General features: G+C 36.7%; 1 protein-coding gene across 2 annotated transcripts in view; it reads left to right on the forward strand.

The window, feature by feature from the left end:
- STIM2 (stromal interaction molecule 2) overlaps positions 1–25,884 on the forward strand; it is a 75,621-nt gene that overhangs the window by 15,138 nt on the left and 34,599 nt on the right. For both annotated transcript variants that reach the window (XM_064449262.1, XM_064449261.1), the window contains exon 2: positions 23,066–23,196. In XM_064449262.1, the coding sequence (XP_064305332.1) occupies positions 23,066–23,196 (131 nt within the window). The remainder of the gene's footprint in view (positions 1–23,065; positions 23,197–25,884) is intronic.

Consider the following 25,884-nt stretch of genomic DNA (forward strand, 5'->3'; position numbering starts at 1 on the left):
CACAAGCAGAATACTGGTCTGCCTACTCTGTCTTTGCAAGTATTGCAGTTGCTCTTAATGGTTCATTACTATTCATATGTGTTTTACAGTAAGAAGGATGAGAGTTGTGGGCAATGTCTTTTTTTTTTTTTCTGGTGGCATAGACTTGTCTTTGAAAGATACTGGAGAAATGCAGAAAACCCAAAGTCTTCAGCAATGTTTAGTCACATAATCTGCAGCTTGTTAGGAGGCCACAGATGTCCTGTGTTTGAGGATTCTTCACTGGTTGTTCAGAGTATCTGATGGGATTCTCCTGAGTTTCTGTTCCCTTTTTGGGCTGACACTGGAATCTGCAGAGAACTCTTACCTGTTATCTAACTAATGCAAATTGCAATGTATCAACATTTATACTTAAATTCAGTACTGTATTTCTAAGCATGGCTGAATGTGTTTTATGTAATTAAGGTGTCTAGAAATATGCAGAGTAACTCTTGATATGCACACGTTTTAATAACTCAACATAGTTGGAAGTAGTGATTTGTCTAGTAGAGAATGACTTATTTCTGTCATGCAATTTAAAAAATTAATCTCTTTTCCTTTGGGCAAAACTCTGGCTTTGGTTGCCTGTCCAACATTACCTTAACTTTTGGTCATACCTGTTATTTACCTCCTCAGTTGAATGTCCAATGGAACTTGCTAAGCAAAGTGTTCAAGAGAAGAAAAAAAAAATCCAGAAGTGGCCTTATGTGCAGCTTTTGCTTTTATGTTGTTTATAAGGTGGTTCAGTTCGGATGGGGGTGATTTGATATGAGGGTGAATACTTGAGAAATCTGGGGTTTGTTCTTAATAAATATTATACAAATAAATTCAGATAAGGCATTAATATGGTCAGTTTATTTTGACTTTTTGTGATTTCTGCCCAATTAATGAATGTCTGTATTATTGCATTTGGAGTTGATGGTTGACCCAATACTTAATGTTGAGAATGATTTTTGTGTTTGGTCTAACACACTGAATATATGCAAAAGGACTTCAAGTGGTATTACAGCATTAATATCTGCTCTGAACCGGGACCTTACTTGTGTCTAGTGATGCTAGATAACTGAATATGCCATGAATATGAAATATTCCATTATTAAAAGTAGTGTAGTCAGCTTTCAGCAAAAGGTGTGTCAAAATTAACTCCATTCTGTCCATGCACCTGCTTGGCATAATATTTAATATGCCAACAGCTGCCACTGTTACCCAACCAGATTGTAGAAAGAAGAGAAGAAATAGGAAAATCAGAGGCAAATAAGAGTAACTGATGAGAGCTTGTCAGTATGGACTCATGAATGTTCAACACAAGATGGGTGCTGGCTGACCATTGGTAGAGAAGCTAAATAAAAGTTTCTAGTGAAATGCGGGGTGGGCCGGGAAAAAGCCCTGTCAAGGTAGAGTAGCAAAGATTGTGTGTGCTGCACAATGCATTGTAAAAATCTGCATCTGTCTAGGAAAAAATACCTTGGCATTAATGGCATTCAGACATACAAGTCATTAGGATAGCAGTGGTGGCAGATTTGTGTAGCATTTAAAGGGTTGCGTATGCAGTTCCCAACAGTAACAAGTTGGGGAAGCTGGGAAATGTCGCTTTGGATTACTCCTTGTCTCTAATTCTTTTGGTGTGTTTGTTCACGCAAGTAAACAATATTCTGTCATGGCTGATTAAGAAACAAGTATAAAGCAAAACAGAAATGTTAAATTAAGACACGCCTTTAATTGTTTATTTTTGAGAAATGCGGTGATTCTGAAATTTTCCACTCTGAAAGTGCCTCACAGGTTAGTTGTGTATTCTTTATTCCAATCATGGAATACTCTTGCATACTTCTGTTATGTGACTGGAAGTTGTTAGCTAATACACTGCTAAAACACCTTATTTTTTTTTAAAAGTAAACCAATTGCTAAATCCTACCCTAAAAAAACCAAACTGGTTTAGCAGAATTTGTGTTAGTGTATGTATGAGAACTGATTGTCCAAAAATTAGTACTACTGAAATTATGCTGCAAAAAATGTTAGTTTTTTTCACTTTTCGGTAGGTAACTTAGCCTTACTTACCAGTGCTTGGTTACTTCCAAAGACTTGGATAACAGACAAGGAGGATTGTATGCATGTATCATACTCTTCTGTAAGTTAATATTTAAAAAGAATTATTGTAATCAAATTTTGGATGTGACCTTAGATCTTTACAGACCACCGAAGTATTATATTTGGAACAAAGCGATCCTGGGCGATATTTTACTGCTTTTACAAATGAGCAAACTTACTTGTGTTTCTACAGAACATCTATCACTGTTGTCTGTTATTCAGAACCATTTTGCTGAGATTTTGCTTCCTGATAGGGATTCAATTCCTGTGGCATCAACTTTTACTGAAACACTGGTGTCTACTTCTTTAAGAGAAAAGCTATGTATATTACCCATGGTGTTGGATTTCCACATTACATGGAAGCTCTTCAGGAATATTGGAATTGTAGTTTTTTTTTCCAGAGGTGGCTCTTCTAGACAATAACTGATGCTATTACTCACAAATATGCTTTTAGGCATAGTGTTGTGTGCATCTCCCCCCTCACTGGTCAGAAGTGACTGGTTAAAAACTTGTTTAATAACATAATTGTTTTACAAAATTAGAGAAGTAATTTATCTAATGTCTTGAAATAACCATCTACTTGGGGTTTGAGAAAAGGATATTGCAAGAAGTCTAGCACATAGTTGCAACACAGGGAATCAGTATGACTCTTCCTAACAAAAAACATTTACTAGTTGTCTTATGTCCTGAAGAGTGAAGACTTGCTCCAGACTGCTTGATTTTTATCTTACCTAATATAAACATGATACTCCATCATGTAGGTCTCACTTTGAGAAAAGGTTTGGTGTCTTGGACATGATTAGTAGAACTCATTGTCGTAACTGTATTATACCACGTGAAAGTGCTTTTGTGGGATTTGGTTTTTTTTTTATTAGCTAATATTTTGAAAAGCTACTATCAATTGGAAAAAAATCAGTATTTGGTTTATTTTTCCTCTAATTGGTTTTTTTATTGCATGCCTTTTGCATATGAAGATCTTCCCTTTCTTCTGTTGGAATTATGCTCATTCTGTTTGGAGATGAGCAGAACAGCACATAGCATCAGGCAAGGAAGGTGTAATTACCTCTGCAGTTGTTTAGTAACTTTTAATAGCTGCTTATTAAGCAAATAACTTAATGGAGCTAACACCAATTAGCAATCGTTCTGGTAAGAAATTCTCTGCTAAAACATTCCAATGTGTATAATTGCCTCAGGTGACTTACTGCGCAGATCAGCAATGGCCAGTTTTTCTATGCCTTCGCCTCCACATTTCCCTCTCCACAGCTCAGGCTTGGATTTCTCTTCAAATTGTCGTAGATGACGTTTGCTGTTAACATGCTTTACTTTGTCAACAGCAAACTTCAGTAGGAAGGAAGAAGATAGTTATGCTCGGTTTCATTTCTGCAATTGAACTTGTAGCTATTCAGCACTGATGGGGAAAAAGGGAAGTCTCAGCTTTTGTTTTGGGTATAAACTGAGAAACATCCGAGTGTAAAAGATTTGCTTTATAAATTGTGTTCAGTATTTCTCTGCCGCATTTGTATCCTGTGTCTGAAAAGTTGTGTTTTGCTTGTTTTTACATGTTATACTGTGTCTTCTATTGAGTACAACAGCTTATAAAAGTATATTGTACAATTTATTGGCTGTTAAATTTGACTTCAGGTAAAATACTAGATTACTTTCAAGAAACAAAGTCAACATTTTTCAGACAGAACTGATTGTAACTGTTTTTCTCCTAGAATGTATTTATGCAATATTTATTGTATTGATAAGGGAAGAGAAAACTCAAGGTGCTCTGGTAGGCCGAGTAAAAGGAAGATGTTAAGGGGAATTGTAGTTCTTTCTTATCTGGTAAACATTTTATGTTGAACAGCAAACAAATGGAGGATGTTCTAGGAACCTATTGGCTCTGTGTGGCCAAGCATTCCTGTGGATCCAAACTGAAATGAACAAGGCAAAATTTTCTTAGCAAAATATTTTACCTACTGAATGATGAATACTACCACTTGTTTTGGAGTAAGTTCTGTTAAGCATCATTTTATTTACATATTGTGCAATTCAATACGTAATTATGGGAATACTATTTCCTTTAGTTTCATAGTGTTTCTTGTCTCTCTTCTGTTCCCTAACACAAGGGAAAGTATCTTAAACAAACACATCCCAAAACAGAAGAAAAAAAAAAAAGCCAAAGAAAAAACCCCACCAAAACCAACCACATATAAACATGTTTTCATCATGTAGAAATGAAATTTTGTTGTTGCTTTTTGGGAAAACGGGTACAAACAGGGAAAGCAAAATGCATACAGGTATTTTTTTTTGTTATACTGTGATCTTGTTTAATGGAGGAAAGTTCTAGTTGGGATAAACAGGTGGTGAGACTTTTGATGTACTTTTTTGGTCCTTTTAACAAGAATACCCCTAGCATCTTTCACCAGAAATATTAATTTGGAATGAAAGAACACAACCAGCATGTTGGAGTGAAAAGTGATGGACCAGGTCTTACGGTTTGATAGAATACTTTGCTGAGATCTCTGAGCTACTGTGAACTTCATCTAGGATTCTGCACAGCACCAGGCGGTCCTAACTTCCCACCCTGAGACGGGCTTGAAAGGCAGGGCTTTTTAGTTCATGTACAACACTTAAGCAGATGAACTACCACAGCAAGACAGCTTTAAGTGTTGCTCTGGCACTTCTGCCCTTGTGTTCATGAGTGTCTTTGGCATAAGGATGTTCCTGTATCAACAGTGTTGGTGTGCTTGTACTGATGTAAGATATAAGGAGAAACTAACAAGTTGGCTTTATTTTAACTTTTAAATATTAAACTTGTGTGTAGTAGGAATAAGCATTGTGTGCTTCTCCTGGCACCTTGATTTACATTATAGTACTTGTCAGTAGTCGTAGCCACCTGGCAGTATATGTAGTGTCTCATAAACTTGTTTTTGTGTTAGATAATGAGTGGAGTACTAAATATTTCTGTATCTTGTTCAAATAATGCTGTTTTCCTGGCTGTGAATTGAGCATACAAAACTACAGGCTGGTGGTTCTAGCCATAGACTGCTCAGTGATGTGCTATAAGTGATTGTGTTCACTTTGCAAGTCCTGCCCGAGGTGTGTGCAAGCCAAGTTAAATATTTGCACCCATACAGAAAATTTCAAGACTGACTTATGAAATCAGCTTTCTATTGTCTTCCTCATTAGTTAATGACATACTACAGAGGCTTCAGCTTGTGCTGGGCTCGTGCTGCAGTTTGTTCTTCTGTCTCATGCTTGTGCCAGGGACCTTTGGGGTGGCTGGGCGGTGGACCTTTGATCAGAGAAGGGAAAATCCTAATGAGAAGATAGGTTTTTGTAACAGTTTGCCATCTCAGAGGTGACAGGAAGACACGATGCAACAGACATGACTGAATGGCCTGATTTCCTTGTTTCTGTTTGAAACCTCTCTGAGGTGTGGCTTCTATCAATCACATCTTCATGTGGGTGGATAATTCTCTAGACTAAAGATACTGATTAATCAAACTAGGGTAGAGTGTGCGGGAAGAGCGGGATGGCACTCTGCGGTTTAGATCAAGATGCTAGGGGTGACTGCAGAAGTTCTGGGCTCTGGCATTTTTTTTTTTTTTGAAGTAAAATGTAATGTGAAACTGTTGCCCAGGTTTGTTCTTTCTAAATTGCCATTCAGCTTAATTTGGATGAGGTTGAAAACTATTCTCAAGTTCTACCTCTGTGGGTTTGACTGGGCTACTGCAGGTGTTTAAGTAGGTCGATCGGCCTGTGCTCAACTTTTGGTATATGAACTTGGCATATATTGATGTAGTTTATTATGCAGCAATGCCTATGGGATTAAAAATAAGTATTGCGAGAAAAGGTAAGTCTTCAGAGGCCATTTGCATTGAGACACCTCTGTGGGAAAACTACAGCTAAAATCCTGCTTGTCTTCATTTTATCTAGTTTCTTGCTTCTTGTTACTTTGGTTATGTTTTCTTTACCATAAATAATGAGGGCAAATAATGGCTAATTTGCCCTCATGAGTGTGCGTTTTTTTTGTGCATACATAAAATATACAATTCTGACAAATGCTGATCTAATTTGAAAAGTGCAAGTGGGTGTTTAAGCATATAAAATACCTCCTTTTATGACAGCCCTCATCCTCTTGCTGTCTCTTTTTTGGAGTCGTTTCAAATTGGCCTGCAGGTAGAAAGCCCTTTCAGGTAAGAAAAGGGTATGCTTGTGTTCATTTAAGGAGTTTTTTAAAAAATAAAAATCTATGATGTTGCATGTTAAAGAGAGTGGGCAGGAATTACTTGCTACTTGTTCTTAGAATAAATGGAATATTTGCTTTAGAGTAAAGGTATGTGAAAATGCATGTTCTGGAGCTGGGTATTTAATTTCTTACCTCACCGGTCTGCATTTTTGAAATTTCTTGTTTGACATGGAAATGCATGCTTAATGAGGGTGGGAGGAACGACTCTTTTCAAGGCGGTGCTGTGGTAGCAACATAGGATTGCATTTTTCATAATGTAGGTTTTTTACCATCTCTGCAGGTGTTGCAGAATTCTGTTGTCGTTTGAGTGATTGTACTTGGCTCTCAACTTCCCTGTTACCAAAGTTGGGGTGGCTTTTTTGTTTGACAATTTCTGTAAGTTTTTGGCATTCTGTATTTGGAATAGTAGATGCTTAATTTTTGTGTCAGTGTCGTAGTCTTACAATCTTGTCTATGACTGCAAAATAGTGGCGTAATATTTATTTTAATTGTCAGGCTAAAAGAATTCTATTAATCAGGTTTTACTACAACAGAATCCTTTGTAAGGGATCAGAAAATCAATAGCCATGTGTTCTTGTATGAAATAAGGGAATTAAAAGAACTCCAGTTTTTGTTTATTAAAACTTGGGTTAAATTAATTACACTTTAAAAAAACCCACCCAAAACACAAAGAATCTTTTATACAGTGCAGAGATTAAATTTTACTGCCAGTAATTCACATTACCTACTGACTTCTGTACTCAAAACTTGTAGATTAAAAAAAAAAAAAGCCTAATGAAACTGGCAATTGTTTACTCCAGTAAATTTAGTGAACTTAAATAATATTTGATACTTGTCAGTTTGCTGCTTGAGACTGAGTAAAGTTATTAACATTTTAAAGTAACAGTTCTTAATAAGTAAGCTATTCCTGGCAAGTGTTAGAGAAAAGTTTTTAGTTAATTGCATTAAAGGCCACCTTTTGATAAATAATGCTCAAGTTCAGCGTGCAGTTATATGGAACAGCGGATGCTGTTCAGAAAAGGTTGGAATGAATTCTTGTCAGTGTTTTCTTTAAGCCCTGAATTTGCTTCAGGGTTTGCACCTTCTGTAAGGTGCTGCCGCGGGTAGTTATGCCCAAGTGAGCTCTGCGCTCAGTATTTTAACTCTTGAGGAAGAACTTGCAGTTCAAGAAATGCACTCTATTGGAATAGATTTGGGAAACTTTTCAGGGTGTCTGTTGCTTTAATTCTGCATATCTCCTTAATTTCATTTAAAATTATCTGATTTTGGTTGCTTCTCTGTATTAGTGCATTTCATATATGCAGTAATTTCTACAGCTTTCCAGTCAAAATATGGGTATAGTCTGAGGTTGCAAATAATTATTTTTTGTGAATATATTGAGTGTTTTTGTAAGGTGCTTTTGTTACACTGCTCTAAGTAGATCAATTAAACCGATGGTTTACTATTTTATCTCCTTTCCTACCATTTCCACACTCTTCTCTTTCCCTTCCCCCTGCTGTTGACTGCAACTTAGCTAACAGCATCTTGAATCTTTTTTGATCAAGATTGCATTTGTAGTACAGTAACTTATGTAACACTTTTTCATAAAATACTTTTTCTGCTTATAAAAACATGGAAAGCATTTTGAAACAACCCTGTCTTTTTCTCTCCGTCCCTTCTTCTGCATCTGAAAATAAACCCTTCTCAAAATTTTTATGTTTAAACTTGTGTAAACATCAAGAAAGCCATTAAACCTTCATTTCTTTTTAGGTATTCATCTGTAGAGAGTCTCAAATGTCTCAGTTTTTAAATCGCTGAAAGGAAAGGTGAGGTTTCTTACCAAAACAACACTGAATCTTTTTTGAGCTTTAGAAAACTAACAGTGTCAGAAAGTTGCTTTGCTTTAGCCGTGGCACAAAGGTGTAGACTTTTGCAATAGATATCTCACTTAAAAGTACGGGTTGTCATTTATTTGTGGCTAGACACAGCCATGTAAAGTAGAATTTTAGGTTTTTCACCTTCATAAAGTTGTGTGTACAAAATGTCTTCTAATATAAAAAGTGTTTCTCATGGAACCAAAAGATCCAAAGCAATGTTATACAACATGGTGTAGCTTTAAAAAACCCCCAAACCTCATTCTTGAACGAACATGCCTATTCTAGCTGTGATGAATTCTTTCTTCTGAATGGGTGTCACCCTATTTTCAAGCTCTGGGCTTCTGCCGGCATATCATATCTTGACAACCTGTTCTCTTCATTGTCTTTCAGCATGTCTTAAGTTCTGCTGAAACTCATATCTCTTCAGTATATACAATGTATTGGTTTGAACTGATGTGATGGTAAACACATACAGATTTTGCCAAGGTATTCCTAAGGAGAATTTAATTTGTATGCATGAATGCAAACATTCTTTACTATTGACATGAGGATTGCATATGCGCATTGAAAGGCAGTAAAACCTGTGCACGGATGTCAATGCTGTAAGATCCCATTTGGGATATGATCAAGATTTTCCAATGGTTTCTTTAGGCTTGCCTTGTTCTTTCTTCTATCATTAGATAATTAAATAATACTTTGGGAGGTAAATGTAGTGGGTCAGCAATTTCTTCACAACAGCATGTTTCCTAGGAGCATCCTAGGAACATATGGTGAGGGTACAATTAACGCTTCGTAAATGACTACTGGTATTACATTTTTGTGTTGGAGCCCTCAGTATTGGGGGCAGTTGTTTTTCTAGAACCTACATTTCAAAAGAGATGACAGAGATGCTAGTTGAAAGGGACCACTGGATGTCAAACTTGTGCTTTGAGCAAGAATGCCACCATTGTAGGAACAGGCCATCTGGCCAGCTCCTGAAAGTCCCTAAGGGTGAAGACTCCACATCCTTGGAGTAGCCTGTCATAGTGCTGCAGTGCCCTCCTAGCAAAAATGGGCTAGGTTTTCCTGATGTCTAACTTGACCCTCCCAGTTGTATAATTTGACTGCCTCATTTTATGTGGTCTTCCCCTACTGAGGAGGGTTTGCCATCTGCTACCAAGTAGTTAGTTGCAGGGTACTTACTACTAGATCCCCTTAGCCTTCTCTTCACAAGACTAAACAAGCCCAGCTTTCTGAAAATCAGTGCTCCTGAAATTTTGTAGGACTGAAACTGTTTTATTTTAATCCTAAAAAAATTGAACAAGTTCATTGAGCACAAGAAGTCGTGAGAACATGTAGTATTAATGGATTCAAAATGAGCCTCCAAGACACAAAAAGGTGCATGCTGCAAGTGTGTATATGCTCGTGTGTATATATAGTCAAAAAATGCAACTTTTTAAGTAAAAAGTTATTTGAGTATCATAGATTGTCGGTTGGCTTGTTGCAAAACTATGACCTGCTTTTGTGTAGAAGATATTTAATGTTTCACTTCAGTCTAAGGACTTGAAAATGTGATTTTTTTAAAAGAATTTTTCTGCCTGGAGGTTATTTGTGTGTTAGACCATCACATATGAATAAGAACCACTAGGCTTTGGAGAGAAACCAGGTGAAATCACATGTAGAAAGGATCTTCTATTCAACTGAGTTTAAGGAGGCATGTGAGGGAGAAAACAGAATAATTTTGTGTTACTTCAGTGAGAAAAAGATGGAGAGTTTATCACTCAAAACACTTAATAGCTTCAGACTGTTTCTTGAGAGTATTATCTTGCATGAGATAGAGAATTAGTAGCTCAGAGAAGTAAATTTGTAGACTTGTTTATAAGAAAGTTTTCAAATTGAATTTCTGATATGCCTAGTTGGAAGACTGTTTTTCTCTAATGCTTTGAATCTTCCTCCTTTAAATCTTAAGATTTTTAGATACCAAAATTAGATTTTAAAGAAAAGAAAGGAAGGAAGAATTGAGAACTTAACTGATAATTGCAAAGCTAATAAGGTAGTCGGTCAGTAGTGTAGCCTGTCTGGCGTGGGCTGCTTGTAATGTTACCATAGGTAAAGGAAGTGAGAAAATAATTCTGCAAGATATCTGTCCGCTTGGAATATGGTAAGCTTTTAATTTGTGATGCTACCACTTTGAAAAAACATACTAAAGCCATGGTTTTCGAAGTTGGGTTCAGTCCTCTTCTTGTAATAGCCCCATCTTTGTCACGTATAGAAATATTGCTGTTCTTTGATCTGTCTCAACCAAGTGCCTAAGGCGTAATAAGGTTCATGTTGTTTCCAGAGAGAATTTCTGAATAGAATTAGAATTTTTCTGTGTACCCTCCTAGTCTGAAATGTTTTGATTATTTTTTTATAACATTAACTGAGTAAGTTTAAAAATACTTATTTATGATTTTAGAGGCAATGTCACCTGGCTTTGGTTTGGCATTGGTAGTAAAACTTCATTTGCGCGAAGAGAACTTCAGCAAACATTTTAAATGTCAGAAAAGGGTTGTTTTTGTTTATCTGTTTTCATGTTAACCATAAACCTTTCCATGTTAACTTATGTGTTAATTTAAATATTACTAAAGAAATAAAACTTAATGAAAGGAGGAAACTGTTTCCTTTGTTTTAATAGAGTAAATGTAGAACATAACTGTTACAGAGAGTAAGGCATAACTATGTTACCCATTTCTGGTATCAACTGTATTTTGATTGTGTTCAGTATTCCTCAGAAGTGCAGAACAGAAAAACATTGTCCCCCTGCCCCCAGCAGATGACTTGGTATAAAAATAGCTTTAAAATGGTTATAGATAAAAACAGATTTAAAGCAAGGATTTATAACCTACAAGTCACTGTGTTAATATAGAAAAGATTAAAACATTTATGCTGACTGATAGACGTGACTGACATGGAATAGTTGGGGTTTTGGATGTCAGCTTCGTCAGGTGTTGAATTTAGGGCTTGAGAATAGACCCTGGAGATGAAGCTGTAGAATATATGTTCCTTGTATTTGTTTAAACCAGAGTGAAATTACAAAGTAGAATAACATTACGAAACGTGCTTCGCTTTGAGACGTGAATGAAGAACTTAACATGGGTTTTATTGTCCGTGGAGACCATAAACAAGCAACAGGACACTTAATAAAACAAGACAGAAACACCAACATATTTGAAAACAATGCTAATTTAGTAAAAGTGGTTTTCTATATGTTCTATCTGTAACATATTTCTGTTTCCCACAGAAGCAGAAGTTCTCATGTGAAATGAACTTCCTGGGGTTTTTGAAAATGGGATCTAATTGAATGTATTGAAGCAGAATTAATCATTCATAGTTCTGGTTTACTTTTGCTTGTGCTTAACGATGGGCAGGTGGCTTGGTGGCTTTTTAAACTTTTGGAAGTTACTTCCTTTTTGATATTGAAAATGATGGACTGCCTGTATGTGTTGATATTTGATATATTAAAGAAAGGTAGTGTAGCGGAAACACTTAGGTCTGTTGGAATTTGGCGCTGTGCCTGTTTTCCTACTTCTGTCTGTTGCAGAGAGCAATTAGCAACAGAAGCATTGGTAATTCTGTGAATGAGATAGCCGGTTCCATTTGCAGTATGCCTCCAGCAGAGTTTAAAAGAAATCTAGGGTATTAGTTTTCATGCTTTAGCCTTTCCAAATCAGATAGATACAAATCAATATTAGTGTTTAAAGTCTTACGTAAGACTCTAAAATATACACGGAAATCTTATGTTTAAATAAGCTATAGATATATATCGTGAAGTTCCTGTAATGATTCTCCTAAGTAAAAGTAGTCATCGTCTGGAAAAAGTTTACTGCCCTTCATTTAATCTTGCTTTTTCCCAGTGTATGTCAGGAACATACACTGGGACTCAAGCAAGGACTTAAGAGTAGATTATATATATCTTAATGTCATTGGTTACCTCTAGAAACATACTAATATTCTTTTGCAGTTGGTTGTAACCTCATTTGTCAGTGTTTAAAAGACCTTTATACATCCTTGTTCTTTCCTTCGAGCTTTCCATAAGTATCTTTCTGACTGTTTCTTCTCTTCAGAAAACTGCCTTATGCTGTCAATAATAAAAATTTTTAAAAGCTCCTAAACAAAAAAAAACCCCAGGCACAAACTCACTTGGCTTTACGTAGCCAAGTGCCATAGTTTGTCAGCTTTGGGATAGATCCTTTTATGTTGCCTTTTTTTATAGTCCTGTGTACTGAATTTTTAATGCATGTTCTGGCTCCTGGGTTTTGGAAACTGGTTAAAAAATTGGAGCTTGAATGAAGGGACTACAAAATTATAGCAATATTTGTGACAGACGTGTTTAGCAGACACCTTGAGCTTCCAGGTGCAAGTTTGTAGGGATGAGGTGTGTCTGATGACCTAGTGTTTATGATGCGGACTGACTGCAACCAAAGTAAGCTACATCTGGAGCTTGTGACTTCTCTAGGCTCGTGGGGGAGACCTTCGGAGAAAGGACGAATTCTAAGCTTGCTGGCAACAGTGTTAGAAACTGTTTTGTCAAATTCTGTGGAGTGTTTTATTTGTGTTTGCTATTGCTCCAACTCCTGCTCTAGTGTTATGAAAGTCTGTTTTAGGTTTTATAGGCCATGAAATCTTGAAAAAAATGCTAATTGTTTTAAGTAGAGGGTTCAATGTTGTATTTAAAGTCCAGCCATTATGTCAGCTTGTTGCAGGTAAATATGTATGTAATTTTTCTGCTTGATAGTTGTTAATTGCAACAAGTAGTCTAGGACATGGCCTTGTCCTCTGCCTCCTAGTAGAGAAAGCAACGATCTAAAAAAAAAAAATAAAAAATTAAGGAGCCGGAGTTTTCCGCTCAAGTAGCGTAGATGTTGTTCCACTGCATTAAATCAATTTCTCAATTTATTGCTCCTCTGCTGTGTTGCTGGCTAGATTCAGTTGTAATATATGGCACATCAGGACCAGGGTTTAGCAGCAGCACTGGCTGTAAAGTGTGGTTCTGCCTGCCTTCAGCATGGGTTTCCTCCTCCCCCCCCCCCCCCCCCCCCCCCCCCGCTTTTGCTGTCGCAAGTGTTTGTGCAGGCTTATAGAGAACCAATTCAGGCAGAATCAGTTTCCTGATCCTTCCTGTAGCATGATTGCACAAATGTGCTCATTTAGTACAAGGAAGGAGATAGTACAGGGACATGAACGAATGGCGGGGGTGCAAACAGATAGGGATCCTTTTAGCATTAGTCTTTGGCTTATTCTGCTTTAGAGCATATGTGAAATCATTGCTTTGGTTCTTCCTTGCATCCTGCATGTGCTCAGGCTGTTGGGGAGCAAGTGATGGTGTCTGACGCTGTACAAGTAGCATTTGGCAAAGCGTGTTGCTCAGGCAAATGTAGAATGTTCAGGAATCTCAGTTTTCTTTTGCATGTGACTTCTTGAGATTTGTTTAGATGTGGAAGACTACTACTTTAAACTTCTATGCAAATTGTATGTAACTCTTTGGGGAAGAGCTGTGTATTTGTACTAGATTTTTTAAGAAAAGAAACCATTTTGAATTAATCCTCTGTAACACTCTATGGCCTGTAAGTTTTGCAGTTAATTGAACTGAGTTTCATGTTTTGCTGCTCAGTGTGTTCCAGTGCATGACTTTATGCACAGAGTATGAGTTTCCAGTGTATGCTTAGTAAGAACTGTCTTCTATTTTAATGACCATTTTAACAACTATACTGGAATACTACACCATTTGCTACTATTTTGATGGGCCCAGAAATGTTTATCAGAATGGTGTCAACCAAGATATATTTAGGGTATGTGCCACTATGGTTTATTCTAACATTCTGATAACTGTAAATATCAATAGCTGTGTTAAGTTTGAGCAATAGCAAAATGATGTCATGTTATTTCCAAAGGTGTGTGACTTTTTTTTATATTCTGAAAACTTAAAAAAAACAACCAAACAACCAAACAAAAAAAAACCCCAAACAAAAACAAAAAAAATCCAAAGGGCTCTTTAGATCATACTTGCATCAAATAAGCCAAGGTGAACTGGGACAGGATCATTAGATTTGTCAGCCTAGTTTACTGCTTGGTGAAATTCATCATGAGAAAAATATTTAGCAGCATATTAGTAGGAGCAAAACTGTCAGTTGTGCAGTCTGGAGTTGGATATGAGTGCTAACTGCAGACAGTTCGTGTACACTTCTGGAGGTAGGATAGTCCTTAACTAGACAACACCCTGCACTACTAAATCTTCACATAAGCTAATAGGACTATTTAAAGAAACTGATGGTTATATATCCTTAATTGAATGGTGCTAAGAGGAAGTGTTTCATTATGGTGTTATTGATTAAATAAAATGAATCTATGTACTTAGTGCCTTTGTATTTCTGAAAGTATAAACATTGCACAGGGCGACATTTAATACTCAAATGCTAGAATCTTAACAGATTGTATATTATAAAAAGTGCCCTGACGCTAAGCTTCTTTTATTGTAAGTACAACGTTACATCTTTAATTTAGGTTTCAGTTATATAATTCTGATATGCTCTCTTAAAGTATAAATACATCCTGACAACATGTTGTTACAGGAACTCTGAGGGAACGGATGATGCTACAGATGGTGCTCACAGAGGATTAAATTTGATTCCTTGGTTAGAACAGTTAATAATATACATACTAGATCAGATGGTGTAGAAGTCTGAAGTAATTCAGTAATGTCAGCAATGTCATGCTTACATGCCTGATTCATGGATATAGGATATGGTTATGAATCACATGTGAAAACAAATATATCAGAGGAAAAACTGGTGTGATTAAAAGTATATGTTTAAAGTTATAAATTTCATATGAAAATAATTACTATTACCATAATAAACTCCTCTATAATTTTAACATGTTTCAGTTTATTTGCCTAAACATGTAAGGATTTAGGTCTTAAAAGATGCTTTTTTAAATCTTAAAACCACATCTGTAAAGCTTTCTATGCCTTTAGTAAACTTTTTAAAAATTATGTGAGATAGTAAAATCCTTTTCAAATGCTTCCCCCATCCACTTTTCCATTCTAAGAAGTTGTGAACTACTACTTCAGCATAAAAATTTAATAGGTTACAAAATTTATCAGCCATACTATCGAAGTAGTTGTGTTCTGCAGATCACTGCTTCCAGATAGGAGTTTAGTAGCTCATGCTCTGCTTAGCTCTTGAGCTGTATCTGAATAGTAATTGGTACACGGAATATTGACTATTCACTTTAACCAGGAGGCTAAAAATCAGGCTTCCAGATTAAAGCAAACCAGAGGTGTTAACAAGGATGGAATTCTAAGCAAGATGGGGTTTTATCTAGAAAACAGTTCCTAGGAAGTTTGCTTCAGAAATCACAGGGACATATTGTCAGGTGTTCAAAGGTCACCTAGATATCGCTTTTCTGATTTCTGAATGAAATTAAGAAAGTGACTTAAATGCTGTGTTGCTGTTCTTCCTTACGAGCTGACAAATTCTAGGGCAGATGAAAGTATATAATCAGGGATATATTGCGTCTTTTCCAGCTGTCTGCTGTTAGAAAAAGGAGAAAATTGTTAGAACAGCAGAAAAGAACTGGTCAGACCTAAAATATATAAAAAGCTTAAATGTGTGGTGTTATATGTGCTTAGATGTGTTGTGCTAATCATCACTGAATAGATATGAATACACAGCTGTAGTTTATTGTCAGCTTAATTAATGTTTTGTTGACAAATGAACTCAAATAGTAAATTCACAGTCCTGTTTCTTTGATAATTGTAATTTCTAAACATGTAGGGGATACAAGGCAAAAACACTGTCTTGTTCATTTTGTCTGAGGTAAGGGTGTGTTTTTATTCCAGGTGAAGTTAAGAATTTACGTCATCTTTGAACCTGTGTAAATGTGTGTTTTCTTGGAGCTATTCTGATTTTAGATGTTATTAATTATTATAATGTGCAAAGACTACATCAAAAACTTTTAAAAAAGTGTATTAGTCTTTACTACCAAATTGAGATATGAGACAAAAGCTTAGATTTAAACTGCATTAAATAGTTTCCTTCTTGGTCTTGTGCTAATAAATGTAAGTGAGACAGACTTTCCTATTGCTGATAGGTATCAGACATCTGGCATTTTTTCTAAACAGGAAGTTCGTGTGTGTGTTGGTTTGTATAGTAAGTATTGTTGAAGTACAAGTAAGGTTGGAAGGACAAAAAATGGAGGATTTTTTGATGCCTTGCATAAGATGCATCTCCCAGTTTCCTCTCACCCAGCATGTTAGGGTTGGCAGGAGTTCCTCTTCTACATCAGTCTACTTTGACCATTGTATACAATAATTGTCCAACTTCCTCTTCCCTTCAAACTGTGTCATTGCTCAGGGAGGGTGTGGGAAGGAGATGGAAAAGCCATGAATCCGTCATCTTGACTTTTGTGTAAGTCAGACAGAGCAGTGTTGTAAATTAATAATTATTTTCCTAACATTCTAAATGAGGTGTTTATACTGATATTTTGTCTTGTCAGAATAATGCTTGACATGTTGAACATATTCAAAACCCTCTTTTGTAACTTCCTTTTAAACAAGCATTGCTAATTTGGGATAGTTGCTTTTAATGCTATTAAAGGAAAATTAGATTTGACATAAAATTTAATTCTCTAGAGAATTCCTGTTTTATCTTTCCTTTGAATAAATGTTTTTGTTGCTATGAAGTTCTTAAATAGTTTTCTAAGGTAGTGTATGATGTTTTGAAAGTCTTAACAGATGATGAGAAAGTTAAGTGTCTGCTGTTCTAAAGCTTGTTTCAAAGGTTTTTTTCTAGGAAAGATTAGAAAAGCTTTAAAACCTGTCTTAACACTTGATTTTGCTAATGGTGTTATTTGAATTTCTGCTTCAAATAACTGATTTCATGGATTCCCGCTCCCCCCATCCCCAATTAAAAAAAAAAAAAAAGTACAAACTTAGACAGCTTTTTTGTGGGTGTGGAGAAAGCAGAGATGAGCTAATGGTGATTTAAGGGAAAAAAATCAAAGCCTGTCTTGCCTCATCAAGCTTCAAGTTTCCATGTGGGGGAAAAAATATAATTGATTTGCATATATTAAAAGATACTGAAAGAGCAGAAAAAGTGGACACTTCTCAGTAGCGACAAAACCAGGAGTGGGTCTCTCATGCAAAGTTCACTTGTATACATATTGAAGGGGTAATGATTTATTTTAAGGTTGTTTGAAATGTCATCTTTTTTTACTGAAGGATGTTTAGAGGATTTTAAAAGAATTATGGCAGCTTTCACAGAGCTGAACTGCAAGTAGTTGTTTTTTTTTTTAACTGAAGTATTGCCAGTCCCTAAGCATTACACATGTATTCAGAAACAGGTGCTTCAGATACCAGACTCTGCAGTCCAGAGTTTCATCTATGAGTCTCACCTGCTGTTGTTGCACGAGTTACAAACACAACTGCAGAAATTACCTGAGTTTCTAGTATGGAGTACTGGAGAAGCCTAATGTGAAACTTCACTTTTTAAAGTTCTTTGGAGATGGCAATGTCCCAAACCTCTTTTCCTGTTGCACCCCATCTCCCTTCCCTGCTGTCATTAGTATTATTGCATTTTCCTCTTCAGGAAGCTCAATTAAGTAACATCAGTGTTGTGATCAGAAGATAAATGTATTCTGCCCTTTTTGTCAAAATTTTGTCTGTTTTTTTGAATATGTTTTTGGTGGAAAGATGTGCTGCGATGAAAACTTTATTTTTCACTCTAATCATTTAAATAAATGTCACAAATGACATTGTCAAGTTAACTGTTATATCCTGCTCAGCCTACTTGCCATATGGAGGAGTTTAATTATTAAAAGTAGGAGTGATTTGCTTTGGGAGCTTTTAATTGAAAGATTAAACGAAGCTCACTCTGAGGCTGTCTCTTCAAGCACTTGAAGATTTTAACGCCTTATGTAAGGATTTAAGATAAAAGCAACATGTTTGCCTTTATAGTGAATAGCTGTTTTGAACATCTGGTGAAATTCATACAAACACTTGTTTTTTCAGTGGATTAAAATATCCCTACTGTACCTGGTACTTGGATTTATACTCAGGTCTTTAAAAATGATTGTTGTTTTACAGCTCCCCCACCCCCTTGAAAAGAATCATATTGAATTGATGAAGAAACTGTAATGTATTAAAGTACCATGTAAAACTAAAGAACAAAAGAAATGGAAATCTTCATTCGATGAAGGTGTATTTGGTGGGGGATTGAGGGTATTCTGGCCACCAGCTTTGGCTCTGGAAAACGCAAAGAAACCCTACTTCTGTCATCATGACTTGCTGAAACAGTTATTTTAAGCTGAGAGTCTGCACTTAGGAAGCTGACACTTGTGTATAGTGCTTGCCTTTTCTGTGAGGCTTCCCTTTATCCCAGATGGCTTCCTAGGAATGAGGATTCGTAAAACTAGCAGAAGAGGGTACACTTCTGAATTAATCAGAAAAAGGCAGTCATGCAAACACTGTGGGCTTCCATAGGACTGCCATATGCTAGCGTAAAATAGTGCTCTTCCTTCTCGGTGAACACTGAACGTCCTCGTAGAACAAAAATGATGTGTAATAACCAGTCTCTCCAAATAACTCCCAATATCTGAGTTGCTCTGAGTGGACTAATAGGGAAATATAAAGGCATTGAATTTTACATTTGGAGGGGTGTATCTGGTTCCAGGTGCCTCTGAAAATCATAAAGGTTTTGTGTGTCCCTGTATTCTTAGAAAGGCTATTGGAGGCATTGAAAGGACTTAAGGACTCAGGCGCTTTAGAGGCCAGACTGGGACTGCAAACAGCTGGCGAAGGTGCCTCTGTCACAGGCTTTGGTATAGTCATAGCTTGTATGCTCCGGTGTCCATATGCAAAGGGGTGTGTGTGAGATAACTGCAGGATTATTAGCTATTTGTTGGTCTGTCCTTTTCATTCTGAACAGTTTAGGGGAAAGTAAACGCAGGATAAATGAAAGACAGCAAGGTGCATATACCCCTTTGCTTTGGAACCGTTTCTAATGGTGTATTCCTAAAATAAAATGGAAGGGCTTTGCTGACATGAACTTTTAAAGATATGGCTGTAATTAATTTTCCTTACTGGCTTGTGTTGACAGTCTCACTTTGTAAATTTAACTCCTGCCTTCAGGAAATGGGATGAAAAAGCTGTGATTCTAAAGTAAGGAGAATTTTGAACTGAAGCTTTTCTTGTAGTCTCGCCTTATTTTAGCCTCGTGGAGGGGGGGGGGGAAAGGAAGGAAAGAAAGAAGTGCTAAGTGTTACTTTCCCCTTATCTGTAAATACAAAGTTTCCTGTATATGGAGTTGAATAACTGTACCCGGTTTATTATCAGACTGTTTCCTATACAACTGGTCTGTACCCATGGCTTTGCACAGCTCCCTGGACTGGTGAAGACCCCTGCCTCAGAGCCAGGAGGCAATTACTGAGCTAATTGAGGCAGGAGGATGGTTTGGTTCAAAAGCCTCTGCCAAGTGTAAGCTGTAAATTTGACATTTAATTTTTTAGTAACAAATGCCTTCCTTATCATGACCAGAAATTCTGAAACTTCCTCACTTCTGACCAACATTAAAAACTGGGCTGTAAAATCACTTCTGCCTAGAGTGACATGGTGTGCTTGTATGCCTCTTGTCTACCTCATCTAAAGTGTATCTCTTTTTGCTTTGTTAATTCTTCTGTGCTGTTTGTTAAAGGTCAGATTCTAAGCTATCAGGTTCACTTGCTGAGTGAACTTCTTGGTACCATCTCTGTGGTCTTCCCTGTAATGATGATTTAGGATTAAGTGTGTTTATGACAACACACCAGCCTAGGTCTGTCCTTAAAGTACAATAATGCTTTGGAATTCTGGAACACATTCAATAGGGTGGATTCAAAGTGAAACACAGATTATCAGCTAGGCTTAGAGTTTGTTGTGCTTGCTGTATCTTGAGACTTTTCCTCTTGGCTTTTATCTTCATTAACTGCATGTTGAAGTTTCTAACCATGCGTCATCTAGTATTAATTTGAATTGTTTCTGCTGTGCAAGTGATCCAAAATAGTGCATTTTAGAAACTTCTGCAGAGCTGCAGATGATTAAATCTGCATCAGCTGTCTCTTGCATTTGGTAGGGCTTCATAGGTATGCTTGTGAAATGCTTTTCACTTATTCTTTAGGTTGTGGCTTTGTAATTTGTTTTTGTTTTAAGGTTGTTCTCTGAAGAGGGGGATGACAAGTGTTCTCAGTCTAGGAATGTTTAATTTTACCATATGTAAATAAGCTGGAAGGTAAATCTGGATTCTGTTTAGAGTAGGTTAATTTTTATTACAGTCCATGTGGTCCTAGTTCATGCTTCTCAGCCCCAAAAGGAGCAATTGGAACTCTATCGTCTCTTAAGAGGGAGATCAAGTGTTCCTGGAGCCAGCATATTGGACATTTGAAGTACAAGCAGCCTGTTTACTTATCTCAAGAGCCATAGCTCTTTAAAGTGCCTTCATGCTTAAATAACCAAAAAAGGCATATTTAAGGTAAATAAGTACTCATATTAAGAAATTGATCAATCTCAGTGTTGAGACAATGTACTCTGAGAAAACTTTGATTTGAAAAGCAGGGCTTTCAGTTGAACAAAATGGAAAAGAGTTTGAGTGGGTGCCTGCAAACTGTGCACGCTGTTTATCTGACGTTTTCTTCAATGTAAGAACAGAACTAACTACAAATTAAACAAGTTGAGTGTGTTTGAGGGACCTGCTTATCTGTTCTGATAAGTATGCTTTCTTCTTTCTTCCAACTTAAAATGTAGTATAGATCTAGTCTTGCAGTAAAAAGGTGGTTCTTCTGATACATTTAATGTCATATTCTTTGCTCATGGTTATCGGAATTTAGTTATTATGAGAACTTAGAGGTGATTCATTACCATTGCAAGGGAAGCTCTTATACACCAAGGGCTCTATTACAGGGATGTGTCCTTAAACTCCCCCCCCTCCCCCCCCCCCGGTAGTAATTTTTTCATTGCAAGGCAAAAATTGAAGGCTGTGTATTCTGCTAATTAAACTTCTTCTAAAGAAGCAAAGGTGGACAAATATAGATTTTTTTTTACTTAAAAAAAAGGAAAAAAAGAAAAAAAAAAACCCCAAACCAAAACCCTAACTGAAACTACTGTTTCACTTTTTTCAAGAAATATTAGTTGCATTCCAGAGGTGAAAACTGTTTTTTTGTTGGCCTTGTTTAATGCTCAGTAATTTGTCCTTCTAATTTATATGAAGTAGCTCTAAAACCAGCATCTCTCTCTGTTCTGGGGCAGTATCGGTGAGGTATTTGGGGTTTTTTGTGTGTGTGGTTTTTTGGGGGTTGGTTTTTAATTTTTTCTCTTAATTGCTGCATGGGCACAGATAAAGGGCGACAACTTCTGTGTAATAAAACTGATGTATAAAGTAAGAATGCATTGACTGTTGTCTAGCTATAGGGAACAGTCCCATTAATGTGCACCTGAGATTCTAGCTATGCCATGGCTGCTACCTTCGGACTTTGGCTTTGGGGCCTTGTACAATCTGAGTCTTATCAGCATCTATTATTTTTGATTATTTTTAAATGTATAGTAAAGACATAAAAGCAGAATCATGCCAACTCAATTGGTATGAAAATACTAACACAAATTTTTTTCTATGCATACTCTTGATCCTCTCAGTTTCAATATGTGCTTTTGTTTCATAATTTATATAAGTGAGTCTTTAATAAATTCTGTAGTAACAAGAAAGCTTAACCCTTTGATAGAATGGAAGAAGCAAAAAATTGCTCATATGCTGCCTCAATTTCTATGTGCATTGATATGATTAAAGTGGAGTGTACCAGTTTGTGGGACTAGTCAGTGCATTTTATAATGGCTGTTACAGTGGGAATTCACTATCTTACTAAATCTGAACTTTCAAAAAAATGATTTCTGTATCCTTCTCACCTTCCGCTCTTTGGTATTTGGTATATCAGAATAAATGAAAAAGCTAGCTAGCTATTAGTTAATGCCAAGGTCTGTGAAAGAGCAGTCTTCAGTGATGGTTGATCATCATGCATTGTAGAATTTTGGAGTATTTGGCATGTGCCTTGTGGAGTGGAAGGAACAGAGAGATAACAGTCTGACATGGCGGAAGCAGAGCCTCCAGATCTGCACAAATCATGAGCCCTGAGTAGTGAATGCAAATGAAAACATATGATTTTTGACCTGGAATCCTGCTCCACAGTGACTGCTTTTTTGACCAGGGCATACAGGACTGAGATACCATGTATTGTTATCAGCTGAATTTTCTTTGTGGTGTCCGTCCTTTCTTCTCTTGTAGTCCTCATTGAATATTTTGTGTTCCGTAGTACTATCTACTTTGAATTTGATCTGTTGTGTAGTTACCATCCCTTTGTTATCTCTTTATGAAGCTATGATTATAAGACGTGACAATTCTTTTTCTCTTCCTTCACTGCTCTCTGTTTAGCCCAGGCTTTCAGAAAGGAGGTTAGAAAATGCAGTGACTCTATTTGCTGTTGCAGTGGTATATCATTCAGGGTGGATGATAGAAGAGGTGGAGATAGCAGTTACAGGGGAGGAAAAAAAATTCCAAGATTCAAGCTATTCCACCCTATTCTTTGGGCTTCCTTTCTGGATTAAAAAAAAAAGAGGAGTTGATTCTTGTGCCTCCCCTACCTCCCCATTACTTTTTTGGTAAGAATTATTATTTTACAGCTAAGTTTGAATGACATGGTGGGTATGTGCAGTGAAGTGCATGTACACAAAGAAATTTAAACCCTTTCTCTTGCTTGAGAGCTTTATATTCTATAGTGACATTAGCTAATATTTCTGTTTTGTCCCTGTCTTCCTTCCCTGCCCTCCCAGATCCCTGCAGTTCACTCAGCCCACCATGCTTTACTGAGGAGGACCGATTCAGCCTAGAAGCTCTCCGCATGATCCATAAGCAAATGGATGATGACAAAGATGGTGGTATTGAAGTAGATGAAAGTGATGAGGTAAGAGTAAAAAGCCTTCACGTGTGCATACATGAGGTCTGTCTTTTCTTCCCCCCTCTGATTTATATAGTGCTTTTTATGTTCCAGCATGTAAGAAAAACAGCAACCACTACTTAATTCAGCCCTTCCCACAGCTGAATGTGGAAGGAAAGTCTAATTTCTAGAATTCTCTGAAATGGAATATTATTGTCCATTGTTCTAGCCTAAAGTAAAGTTTTATATAACTATGTAAAAAAGCTGTTAGTTTTATGTGCGTGAGGTAGGCAAATAGTGTTGGTTTAGCTTGCAGTGAGGTAACTAAGAGTTGATGTGAGCTGCTACCTGCTATTTTAGTTTCATTGCTCTAAGGTTTTCTTGCTTAAGGCATCACTGAGCTTTCCTGTTCACCTTAGATCTGTTCCAGGCACTTCATGGTGCAAAACAATACCTGTTACAGATAGTACTACTTCTAACAGGCAAGTAGTAAGCACCTCCTGCTCTAATGGTAGATTAAGTCCTATGAACTGAGGAAGGTTATTCAGACCTGCCTGAAACTTCTTGTGATTGTGTTTGAATGAGTTTGGTAGGCAGGATCCTGATAAAGGACTTGCCCTTGCACTTACTCAACTATAGCATTGGGATGCTCAAAATTGCTGAGTAGGAATGGAAATACCCGTGTAGATTCATTGTTCTTGCTTCTGCTCTCTGGCAGTTGTCAGGTACAGGCTTGAGGAAGGAAGGGGAGTGAAGATATCCCCTCATCAGGTGAGTGGGAGAAGAATCTAGCCCTGGTTTCTCTTCCCTTTTTTTTTTGTAACATCTCTGGGAAGATTGTTCTCCCTGAATAAGTTCTGAATTACCATTGTAGAGTTTAATGCAATGCTACTTACTTTTCTGTGTGACTGTGTACAAATAGTATGAGCAGTGATTGATGCTTGGTTGATACGAGTTTTCTGAAGGAATGCAGTACAATGGAGAGAATGACCCAGAAAAATAAAATGTACTTTTTAATTTTGGAGGACAAAATCTGCTCTGTACCTTAGGGGGAGTGTCATGGCGAGGTAGTTGAGGCACTGGAAATAGTCTAGCTCTGTTACCACATAATGTTTGCTTGTCATTAATGTCTGGGACAGGCACAATCCAGTTGCAAACTGAAACATTAGTGATGGAGCGTGGCTTTCACAGGAGCTTCAGTGTTGTGTGATTCTCTTGACTCGTTCTGCATTTGTTATACATGAAAGTTGAGAAAGTTAAAAGAAAATACTGAAGTATTTTTACATTAGAAACTTTTTATTAGTATTTAAAGGGTCTGCCCTAGTTTCCAGTGGACCATCTTTATATCTGACTTTAAGTTTCTTCCTGTTCCAGAGGAATGTTGAAATAAATCCAAGCAACAGAAGCTACTCTTAAAACCTGATAAAAAGGCTGAAATTAGAACAGTGCATGAGGGGTACTGCTGTAGCTGGGATAATCAGAGATGAGTGAAACTATATTCAAGCTACTCACTGTGCATAAAATAACATGACTGAAAGGTAGCCCTTTTTTCTGCTAGCTCATTTTAAATTATTGACCAGATATTTAATTAAAAAAAAAAAAAACAAAACCAAAACAAACCCAAATGAGCTTTGGTGTATGTATAGTTCCCATGCAAATCAGTGGTGAATATGAGTTTACATAGAGTGCTTTCTTCTAAGATATTAAACCTGAAATCTGCAATTTACTTGCAAGTTCAGCTAGTAATCTATATGGTCTTATTGTAGAGCTCTTCCTGGATCTTTACTGTAACCTCAAGAGATATGACATTTTAAAAACATAGTTATGTAGTTACCTGATCACAGTAGGTCTGAATATATACTAACTATATCCTGATATACACTATTTCAAAACCAGATTTATTTTTTTTCTGTCGCAGTTGGTAATGCTGCTTGTTTTGGTTAAGACTGAGGACTGACAATTAAAAAAGAAACAACCACACTTCAGTAGAAGTAAAGGTGGCATGAAATACAGGGATTTTACTTAACAGCAGGGTAAGGGATTTCCTGTTTCACGCTGCATGGTTTTTTGCTTGCAAGACTCCTGGAAGAGCAGTAGACTGAGTATGTTGATTAGATATTCCCCAGCTTTTTATTTGACAGAAAAAAAATGTGACCCTGTACAATAACTTTCTGCTGTTTAACAAACACTAAAACAGTGTTACAAATTACAAGTGTATATTTACACCAAGGAAGGAAGTTCTTGTAAATAAGTTACTTTGGGAGGGAAGGGTAACAAGAGCTAAAGGTATTGACCTGTTTATTTTAACTATTTTCACTTGCTAATCCAGTTGAGAACTCCCAATAGTGATTCCAGACACTTCATCTGCATGCTGCTATTACTTTTTCTCATGCCCTGTTTTATGCTGTAGTTTTGTTGTTTTCTCTCTCAAATGAAGTCTCACATAAAATCATTCTGTAGAGGATATAAGAAAATTTGAACTAAAACTTATTTCCTGAAAAATTGTCTGCCTTTTGGATCTACCTTGTGCAGAATGGAAAGAAGCTTGTATTTGACCTTGATGAAATTGATGTGGGGAAACTTGATCTAAATTTTTAGCATGGGATTTATTAGTCATTGAAACACATGAGGGATTTGTTGAAGTCTTCTGAAGAAGATAGAGGGGTGCTACTTTGAGCATGGACCGGTTAGATCTTTTTTTCCTTACTCTTTGGT

This window comes from Phalacrocorax carbo, chromosome 4 (assembly GCF_963921805.1).
Source record: "Phalacrocorax carbo chromosome 4, bPhaCar2.1, whole genome shotgun sequence".
In the NCBI taxonomy this organism is placed as follows: Eukaryota; Metazoa; Chordata; class Aves; order Suliformes; family Phalacrocoracidae; genus Phalacrocorax; species Phalacrocorax carbo.